The 10,695-nt window shown below is 38.5% G+C and overlaps 3 protein-coding genes across 9 annotated transcripts in view; 2 read left to right on the forward strand and 1 right to left on the reverse strand.

Annotated features, from left to right (window-relative positions):
- Nucleotides 1-10,695, reverse strand: part of LOC109534963 (potassium channel subfamily K member 4) — an 18,189-nt gene that overhangs the window by 6,195 nt on the left and 1,299 nt on the right. Inside the window, exons 1-2 of one of the 3 annotated variants that reach the window (XM_019900764.2) lie at nt 3,454-3,752; nt 1,549-1,780 (exon numbers count right to left, since the gene is read on the reverse strand). In XM_019900764.2, the coding sequence (XP_019756323.1) occupies nt 1,549-1,768 (220 nt within the window). In that variant the 5' untranslated portion in view covers nt 1,769-1,780; nt 3,454-3,752. Of the gene's footprint in view, nt 1-839; nt 1,219-1,548; nt 1,781-3,453; nt 3,753-10,695 lie in introns of those variants that run through there. The other 2 variants (XM_048665874.1, XM_019900765.2) reach the window with 2 other exon arrangements.
- Nucleotides 3,892-6,888, forward strand: LOC109534960 (beta-1,4-glucuronyltransferase 1). Of its 5 annotated transcripts, none has more exons than XM_019900758.2 (9): nt 3,892-4,080; nt 4,132-4,313; nt 4,420-4,621; nt 4,707-4,950; nt 5,000-5,195; nt 5,890-6,028; nt 6,076-6,317; nt 6,369-6,494; nt 6,546-6,888. In XM_019900758.2, exons 2-9 carry the CDS (start codon nt 4,167-4,169, stop codon nt 6,786-6,788), a joined length of 1,539 nt encoding a protein of 512 aa, XP_019756317.2. In that variant the 5' UTR covers nt 3,892-4,080; nt 4,132-4,166; the 3' UTR covers nt 6,789-6,888. The 5 variants fall into 5 exon arrangements, with proteins under 5 accessions (XP_019756317.2, XP_019756318.2, XP_019756319.2 ...); XM_019900759.2 differs by having other exon boundaries at nt 4,135-4,313; XM_019900760.2 differs by having other exon boundaries at nt 4,148-4,313.
- The window catches only part of LOC109533099 (FMRFamide-related neuropeptides), a gene marked incomplete in the record, with an annotated part of 17,842 nt that continues 17,498 nt past the window's right edge, over nt 10,352-10,695 (forward strand). The window contains 1 exon segment of the mRNA XM_048665889.1: nt 10,352-10,695.

The raw sequence follows: 10,695 nt of genomic DNA on the forward strand, positions 1-10,695 counted from the left end.
CTCCGGCCTCTTCGCGCCTGAGGCCTGAGGCTTGGGACGTTTAGTTTTTGATCACGGTTTCCTAAATTGAACCGGCAATTGACTCGTAAATTGGTCCAATTTAGGTCTTCATAGATTTACATTTTTACAGAATCCCAAATCAAAATGAATTCCTGGGCTTCAGTCATTTATTGTCTATTTATCAATTAAAATACGTTTCGGTGTTTTCCACCATCATCAGTTTCTATGTGTAGCGTTGTTGCTACTTTAAGCCTTGGCATATATTTGGCATACCAAATATATGTTAAATGTTGCAAAAACAAAAGAAAGATATTTTACATTCAAAAGGAAATTAAATTAAATTTTACCTATTCCTGATCCATTTATAAATTATTAGGCTAACAAGAATATTAAAATTATAAAATAAAATTATTAGTGACATCATGCGTTAAACAAGTTCAATATTTTATGGTTTCTATTAATTTATGAAGTTATCACTTCTGTCGAGCGTCCCGTGACGCACACCATTTTTTTAAAATAATTCACGCAACTCTTAAGATATTGTAATAAAAGTCTATATTTTAAGACAATTATCGCAATACCACATCCAATAATATCCAAGCTTTCGTGAGTTTACAGAGAGCGCCACGTGGCACTAATATTTAATTTTTAAATAATAATAACTTTTTTGTGTCTGCCGGTATAGACCTGATTTTGAAATAAAATAATCTGCCGTCATATATGGAGATTAGTACGTTTACGTGATTTATGACCCTGTATATTTCCTAGCCGTTTGGGCCGCCTTTACGAGGACTCGATTATCTACGTAAATATTGCAAAAAAAATTTCAAGGCTCTTACCTAGACACTTTGTAATTTAACTCACTCTAACATGCGCATTTTTTACCGGAAAAACCATGAAAAAATTAACATCGCGAGCACTAAACTGTTTGATCACATTCAATTATCACGAACTGTAATGTTTGCTTAGAACCTTCCTGTGAAAATTTGGCCAAACCAGAAACAACCTGCTGCACGTGACAACAGAGAATCTAATCGTGCTGGCTGAGAAGTTTTAGAAGCCCTTTGGCAGGTGATGCACAGGGCTTCGAAAACTGCTGAGAACCAACAGCTCCAAGTGTGGTAAAGCAACGCGACTCAAAACGGTTCCGCTGGAAATCAGCAGAACCTGATTATTATAATCGTTGCACAACGCGGTACCACACGTCGCTGATTTTATTGTTAAACAGATTATCGGTAAATTGCAGGATGAATAACAACCGGCAGCTACCGGGAGATTTGAAAAGATTTAGCAAGACTAGATTGTACATCGCAATCGCCCCAAGAAAACCACTCAGTGGCGGAATTTTGTTAAAAAAAGTATGAATTTTTTGCTCAAAATTTCCACAAATTCATTCCTTTCTTTTTTGACAATAACTATTGGACGGATCGAATTTTGCCTTCAGGGTGGCCCAAAAATTCCACGCTTCTTATTCTTATTGCACTGCTCTGCATGTGCGCAAACTTGGGATCAGAACTGCTGATCAGAAAATGTGCTGATTTTACTGACCTGTTGAGAAGGAGTTTCTGAGACTGCGCCTGGTCTGGAACAGTCTGGGGGGCTTCAAAGGAGGCACCGCCTCCTTGTTATTGTTGTTTCCGGTGCCTTCGTTGCAGTTGGCCAAATCCATGGGCTGGAAGTTGCCGATCTGGATAAGGTTGGAATAATTGCAGGCGCGCTGGACGTTGCTGGTGGGAGTGATACATCTGGTTACTACCGGTTCGTACATGTTGCGTTCATTCTAATGCAAAAAAGGTTTCTATTATGACAACGGTGGTTTCAATTGACTAAAAAGCTTATTCAAATTCAAAAATAAAACTTCCTCTGATTGCTATACATAGACAGGACAGGTCTCGTAAGCACATGAACAAAAGGATACTGCGATATTCTTTGCACCAAAATAAGACGATCTGACCTAACTTTTAATAACAAAAACTGTCTGGCTCCTCTGCTATTGATGGTCTAAGTTCTTCAAAAAAATTATCTTTTTCGAAATATCGGGAGAATGGTACGATGTATTTTAGGGAAACTCGCTGTGAATTTGTTGTTATGTAAGACTCATATTTTGATGAAACAATCGAGTTTATCCGCTTTGGACAAGTGGAGAATTCTTTGATCAACTCAAAGTAGAACTTTTTATTTGGTGGATGGAATCAACTTATTTTTTTTTTGGTTGATTTGTTCTCAATTTTGTGTTCTTTGTAAGATCTTGTAGCATTCATAGTTTTTGCGAAAAAAAAAAATTCTGTCTTCTTGCCACTTAATGTTAGATATTAATTGCAAATATCGTGATACGAGGCATAATAAAATAATTGTCAATCAATCTTACAAATTCGTTTTGAATGACCTTTTCTAATGAAGAAATGGTCAAAGTATTAGGGTTTTGCGAAGACGCGCATATTTGCCGTTAATGTCTAACATTGTTAAGTGGCAAGAAAACAGACATATTTTTTGGGCAAAAACTATGAATGTTACAAGATTTTACAAAGAGCACAAAATTGGGAACAAATGATTAGTGCATCAACCAAAAAAAAATGAGTTGATTCCATCCACCAAATAAAAAGTTCTGGTAGATTTTATATCACGTCACTCAAGAATTCACCACTTGTCCAAAACGGCTGAAGTCGATTGTTTCACCAAACTATGAATCTTACATAAGAACACATTCACAGCGAGTTTCACCAAAATACATCGTACCATTCTCCCGATATTTCAAAAAAGATAAATTTTTTGAAAAACTTTGAAAGCGAGAACTCCAGAGAAATTTCAAGAAAAACTATATTCAGATTGCAGATTATGCCAATATTTCGTGTGTCTCGTCCCGTTTTTGCTCATTCTCGGAAGCAAAATGAGCAAGAACGCTCATTTTTACATCATTCTAGAGAGAACTAAACGTCCTTTTTAGAAAGTGAACTATCGATAAGGAAATGTAGGCAGTGTACTCAAAAAAGTCATAATTTCAAGAAGTTTTAGACCTGCGTGTTTTTTTTTGAGTTGCAAAGTCGACTCAAACAAAACGCTGCTTTTTCGAAGTTTCGCAAGAACATTTGAGCCACAGAATTCGTTTTGGTATCGTTGGATAGCAAATTGAAAATTCGATTCAGGCATAACAACATGAGTGAGGAAATTCGAGTAGTTTTGAACGAGAAAGCAAAATTTTTTTATCATGCAGTGCGGATCCAGCTTTCCAGTCAGGGGGGTCATGTAGTAGAAAAGAAAAGGATTTTCTTGTGTATAAAATTAGAATAATAATTATAGTTAGTCGACATAAACCCAGCGCAAGAGGGGTCATGACCTCCATGACTTGACTCCGCTCTTGACCACACTGTATATAGTACTTTACCAACGATCGACTCTCACCACAAATATAAAAAAACATTCAGAAAGGTTCTTAAATTAAAAATCTTCTTTTACCCTTAATTTACACCCGGTATATCACAATTAAGTTGAATAAAGTCCTTCACTGGTTCTTCCCTCGACTTCACCGATGACACCTAAAGAGGTAACCAAAAGACGAAACGTTGCATGTTTTTTAGTTCTTTGCGGGTGAACACGTCAATGAAGCGGCGCTGGACGTTACGACGTCGCATCGCTTCACTTTCTTGACTGATTGAACATGGAAAAACAGTGGTGGAATTAAACCCCTGACTGTTTCCATTCGAGGTGCGGCTTTCCATTAGGAGAGTTTTCCCAAGTGGGTCCCATAACTGACTAAGGCCAAGTCTATTATAGCGGATTTGATAATGCAGGCAGACTGATAAAACTTCACCTGGCTCCTTAATCGCTTTGCTAGAATCTTTTTCATTTAATCAGGAAAGCGGTATCACCCATAACTACTATGTAATTCATCTAATAATCCCGCGATTGTTTGCGGGAGCTTAAGATAGCTAATATTTGGAACAAGTAAAACTTTTACCGAGCAAAATACGGCCAGTATTTGATGATGTTAGTAATCAATTAGCAGACTTTTTTCGAAAACAACGACGTGGCTAGTCCTCGTGTCAATCAATTGGGAATTTGTGCATTTAAATAGTCACATAAGTGAGTAGAGCCATATTATTTCGTCTAGAATGGGGACAATAACTATGGAAGGAGACCCGTATTACAGGTACAGCTGTTTGAGCGCGATGTCCCGCACACCGCGTTTCTTCAAATTTGCTCTGATCGCCTTTCTGGCAGTCATCTGCCTGCTGTTGGTCACAAGGAACCGCATTTACGAAACGTCCCAACTGATCAACTTTAAAAGCGAGACCTCATTTGACGACAACATTCAGGTTTGTTGTTCAATGAGTCACGGACATTCAAATGACCTTATTTTTAAATGATTTGTGGCGCATTCACCAGTTTGGCAAGTTACTATTTTAATTTTCACCCTGATAGGCAATAGTGGACAGTGGAACGGCGGAATCCGAAGCGAAGGAACTTCAAGGCAACGAAGAGCTGCGACAGGAGGAAGAAATTGAAGATGAACAAGCAGAGGATATTGCAGAAGTGCAAGCCGAAGACGGTGGAGAAGAACAGGCGAACGAGGTGGAGCAAAAGGAGGACCCTGACGAGCCTCCAGACGACAGCCTACCTGGAGGTACCCAGTCTCTACTAACCTACGATTGACAAATGTTCTCTGTTATCTAAATAAACCTGTTTGACTGGTCTGGTTTGTCTTTTAGCCTACTTGAAATACTATCAACCAGCCCCTACCAATCAGTCGCACTGCAAATACAACTACGATCTCCCGTATGACCTGGTTTATACCAGCAAGAACTACCTGTTTCCGCCGGAACAGGGCAACAGCTCACCCTACCGAATAATTTACAACGTTACTGAGGCCTACAATCTGATGGATGTACCTCCAATCACCTACGCCACACACATGACTGCCAATTTTGCACATTTCATTCCGGAATTGCTAAAGTAAGATAATCAGCTACTCGAAAGCGGGTAATATCTTGGTAGTTTCCAGACATTGGGACGGTTTGGTAACGGTTGCGGCCTTTGTCCCGGACCTGGATGTGGCCTTTTTTATCGAGCAAATCAACCAATTTTGCTATTGTGAGCCGGAAATGCATCGCGTTTCCATTCATATCGTTACTCACAAGATGCTACCCTTCTCTAAGAAGGACATCTACTTTGATAGGCCGCAAGATTGTGTGCCTGAGGTGAGTCTTTTGATTTTCAATCTGATGATTTGACTACAGCAAGCAGTCGACTGCAATGAAACTCCTCCTGCATTTACGGCTGTTTGATCATCCGCTTCCGAAGCTTCACGATCCGAATGGTGATTGCAGCTTTGGAAACTGCAGGACGAACTTCATCTGTAACGAATATTATTTTGGTGTTTGAAACATGCACAAATAATCCGAACATTGCGCTGTGACGCACTACTACTTTGATAATATTTTGGATATCTTGTCGTTGTTTGCTATTAGGACCGTGTCGTCAGCATAACTGATGTACTTATCGTGGTTTAGTTGATCTTGATTCCTGCCTAGGTCTCGTCTGATGCTTCTCTGAATATGGACTCGGAGTACAAGTAAAAGAGGAGCGGAGACAGGACGCAACCCTGTCGTATTCATGACTAATCTACATTAAGGCCTAGGCAGCCCACACTATTAAGACCCTAAAATACGTACAAGTAATTCAGCTGTGCAAAAAGCGGATCAGCATTCCCTACTTTTGCCTAATAAGAATGCAAGTGCCAACAATAATGAGGCAGTTTTCAGGCTAAATTTCCTTTGATTTCGCATCCACCAAAACGTCCGGCTTCACTTAAGTTAGGAGCCTAATAAACCCTCTTGCTCTCGCACACTGATCAAATTGAATATTTCCACGTTCTATACTTTCGCATTCCAGGACTCTTCGGCTGTTCCCATTTTCAGCGACTACGACGAAACAATATTCTATCCAATCAACGTGGTCAGAAACGCAGCCCGAACATCAGCTCTGACCAAGTACATTCTTCTATCCGACAGTGAACTAATCCCCAGCAAAGGTACTATTCGTCCTCCCATTTTCCGTGTTTTCAATTCTGTGCTCCAGGTCTGGCCAGCGGTTTTCTCCAGATGGTGCACCGCGTGAACAGAACCATCACCAAAGAAGTGTTCCACGTTCCAATCTTTGAGGTGGCGGAAGGCACTGTTGTGCCTGAAGATAAGTCATCTTTGGTTCAGTTGATCCAGACCAAACAGGCGGTGTATTTCCATCAAACCACTTGCGAGCATTGCCAGAAGTTTCCAAACATTGACCAGTGGATCAGCAGCGCAAGCTTCAATGAAGTCAAGGTTAGTATTCTGGAGTTGTAACTTAAAAGTGCTGGAACTGTTGAATTGCAGCCGTTTCAGACAGTCAAGCGGCATGATCCCTTCCATAGATGGGAGCCGATTTTCATCGGCACTAATCTGGAGCCCCTATACAGTGAGCAATTGTCGTGGGAGGGGCTTCAGGACAAAATGGCGCAGGTAATTGTTTGCTTTTTAGCAGGTAGTCCTCAATCAAATCGGTTTTTATAGTCATTGGAAATGTGTCTGGAAGACTACAGTTACACGACCCTGGACAACGCGTTTCTTTGCCACTGGCCGGGGATCAAAACAGCGCAGAATGAGGGATGGCGTGAGAGTTTCATTGAAGAAAATGAAAAAAATTATGCAAATATCGTTAAAGGGTTGCTGGAGCGATATCGAGACATTCCCGCATGCAAAGCCCGCTTTGCCGTCACCGCAGGAGTTGAACTTCAACCAAACGCCGCCATCTAATGCCTGAGAAAATTTCGAATTATTGTGATATTAGTGACTGAATTGAAAGTCAAGTAAATTTTAAGACTCGTGATTAAACAATAAATGACCTAATACTGCATCCACCATTAGATAAAGAATTTTAGGACTGTTGCCATCCAAATTAATAATTTGCCAAACCCCTAATTATCCGATCCAGAACATTGGAACGGATTCCTGGAAAATGATATGCCGATTAAAAATCCTGGCACGCTACCAAGCCTTATACCGACAATAAATAAGGATTAAGTTATAAAGAAATTCATTGTGTATCGTGTGTCCCGGAACAATAAAAGCCGGAGAAGCTCCGTAAGCTGCCATCAGCTACTCCTTTTGCCGACGTATATTTTACGGGTTGCATTTCTTCAAGTTGTTAAAATATTAAATCATTATGTGCTGTGGCGCTGGCCGAATACTGATAGTCTCCAATGGCATCTAGTTAAAATGTTTCGATTCGCGATAATTTACGGAAATATACCTGCTTATTAAAAGTCCCATAAATATTCCGGCTAAGTGGTTTAATTGACCGTCGGGGGGAGATTTAGTGGCTTTGGGCTCGAATTAGGAACCTGAGCTGGCTCATCTGTGATGATAAATATTCACTTGTTATTTATCCACACACAGCTCCGATGGCCCTTTATTATACAGGCCGCTTCTTCCATGTATCAGGTGTACTTATGCCAATAGAAAAACTAGAATAACTAGCTTAATTGGTGCTTTTGAGTACTTGAATGTACTTAAGCGGCTCATTCGCCATTTGATCAGAAACTATTCGTTTTTTAAGTATTTGCATAACTGTACTAATTATTGAAATGGCATTTCAATTTTTTAAACCAAATATAGTATTAAAGAAAATACATTCAAATAAATTATCGATATTTATAGTAAATACTAGCTATTTGTTTACCAGTTTTTTCTAGGCTCCATTGCAACAACACAGTGTAACAAATGCACATTTAAATCAGCGTTTGTTTGGGTCAAATTAGCATTCGTTAGCCAATGGCAGCGTTAACAGCCAAAAAAAGCATTAAATTTGAATTATATTTAAATTAATTAAAACGTCAAACCAAAATGTATTGTTGTTTAAAACATGATCATTCGGTCCGTATTGGTCTAGCGTTTGAAGGCTGATTTTCTTTAATTCTAATAAAAATATAACAGTACAAAGGAGCACTTGCCACTATAATTATTAATTCAGCAATTGGTCAAATTTTTTAGACAATTAGGAAAGAATCATTCGCCTTATAATTGACTAAATGAGGAATTAGGCGGACCTAAATCCTGAAAATTATGGTACATTGAGCCACAGAATTCGTTTTGGCATCGTTTGATAGAGAATTGAAAATTCGATTCATTCATAACAACACGAGTGAGGATATTCGAGTAGTTTTGACCCAGAAAGCGAAATTTGAATATCAAATAATTACAGAAATAAATGGCATTTTTAGAAAGTGAACCATCATCGATAACGAAATATTGGCAGTTTTCTCAAAAAAGTGTTGATTTCAAGAAGCTTTAGATTTGCATTGCAACATCGACTCAAACATGACGCCGCTTTTGTTGAAGTTTCTCAAGAAACATTTGTGCCACATAATTTGTTTTGGCATCGCTGGATAAAGAAATGAAAACTCGATTGAGTGATAACAACATGAGTGGAGAAATTCGAGCAGTTTTGATCAAGAAAGCGAAATTTGAATTATTACACACTTAGGTGCAAAATTATACCAAATATTCATGTTTTCCGTCCCATTTTTGCTCATTTCTCGGAAGCAAAATGAGCAATTTTGCTAACAAATTGGGTAGATGCCCTTTTTAGGGCGGCGGGGACTTTGAAGTCGACCATGGAAAAGACACATATAAGTTGTCTCAAACGCGTCGTGTGAATGAGTCACATCAAGTAAGCAACTAGCCAAATTTTCAAAAATTTTCCCAAAACATTTTCACGAAATTAGCTTATTATTAACAAACCCTATTTTGCGCAGCTTTATTAGATCGATCGACTGGTGATGATGATGATTAGATCTTACCCAGCTGCTATAGTTTTCGATATATTTAGCGTTTTTCGGAAAGTAAATTTTCTCGATATTCTTTTAAACTATGAGGTCTAAAAATGAGTATTTGGATGCACTCGATCCAAGAGAGTCGAGATTTGAAAAATAATTACTTTTTACGTTAGGATGTAAAAATCGCAAAAAATCGACCATAAAGTTTGCAAACTTACAAGCGACTTTAAAAAAATGGCTGAATTTCAATCCGACTTCATGCAAGAAGTGCACTTTGTCAAGCTCATAAAATTTGCAAATCTTGAAAACCTACTAAAATCGAATTCATCCATAAACTTCAGAAATTTAATGTTCATAAACTTGCATTGGTATTTGTAAAACCTCCATGGCGCGCATTTACAGCAAATTTGAATGCAAACATTTTAAAGGTTTACAAATTTACAAACCCACAGTGCATTTAAAAAAGTTGCAACGCTAGAAATCAACGATAAAACTCGGCAAAACTCTAAGTCCACCAATTTGTGTTAAACTGATAAAGCACTAAACGAATTTGTGATGCTTTTGTGATGTTGTTCATGTAAAATAGTAAAATCGCTCTTTTCCATCTTGAATCGGGCACTAATAATTCAATTTTTTTAAACAGATCTTTATTTATTTGCGGTCAGTGAAAGTTTCAGATAAGCAAGAAAATCCGCTGTTAATTTAAAAAAAAATTAAGTCGTTTAAAGCACAGTGAAACTGTCGGAAACTGTTTGCGTATTTACAATGAAAGTTATCCATTTGCTTGCAAGAAGTGTAGCGAAATATTCAAATACGCTTCTGTGGGGCCCACTATAATGTGCGATTCGAAACTTTGGCCCACTCTTTGTCTAGATACCATTTCTTATAAGGATCGGCGATAAATGCGCAATGTTACACAGGAAAACTTCTTGTCGCCCTTCTTTGGTTCTTCACTAATATGAGGGTGTGAATCTGTAATGTGCAAAAAACTGGCTAATTACCAGGCGGTTTGGGACCAAATCGGTGGCCCCTTGAAAAGACAGTGAAAATTCAATTTAATAATCACTGACCAAAATGGTCATTTGCAGGCCAGCACGTTTATTCCAATGCGGTTAATGTGAATTTATTCAGTCGAGCCTAAGACTCTTTTGGTATAAATTGCATTGATGTAAATTCGGCTATAAAGTGGCCGATTTAAATACCCCCCTATTAAATTATAATTTATGCTCGTATTTTAATGGCGTTTTAACGTTTTTATTCCGCGTGTTTTACATGTTCCTCGTTTATGTTAATGATGCACGAATTCCCCTTTTTAATTCCCACCATTAAAGCACGCAAAAGTTGCTGAATAGCGAAATAAAAATTTCCGCAAAAACGCTATTTTGTCTATTATTGGCAATTAGACTTTGCTCATTTGCATTAGTGGCCAATATAGCGGATATTAATATTTAAAATACATTCCTATCTTCCATATTAAATCATCATGCTGTTTGTTTTGTCAACATCAAACGCACGGGAATTATTATTTATTATTAACTCAATTGAATGGAAAAATCCATCACTCACTTCAAAGTGTTTAAAATTTTTCGAAACCAGCCCCATTCACTCAGCACTAACTTAAAGGTCATTTTTTTTTTGAAATCGACGCTGTGGGTGTGGAGATCGTCCATCAAGCACAGTTTTTCCGGTGGTTGATTTACGTATACGTATACGGTTTAAACTATAATTCACCCCCTCTACCAGTTTAATGTAGCCTATGTAGGCGCCCCAGGGAGGATAAAATCCTAGTTATCCGAAACATCGCTGTGTCCTCATCTTGTCCCGTTGCCCGCCTGTTGATCGTCGCTGCCGTCGCTGTGCTACTGCTAGTTGTGTTTAAGAACTGC

This window comes from Dendroctonus ponderosae, unplaced genomic scaffold (assembly GCF_020466585.1).
Source record: "Dendroctonus ponderosae isolate FM_Combo_2020 unplaced genomic scaffold, Dpon_F_20191213v2 Dpon_F_20191213_1, whole genome shotgun sequence".
NCBI classification, from domain to species: domain Eukaryota; kingdom Metazoa; phylum Arthropoda; class Insecta; order Coleoptera; family Curculionidae; genus Dendroctonus; species Dendroctonus ponderosae.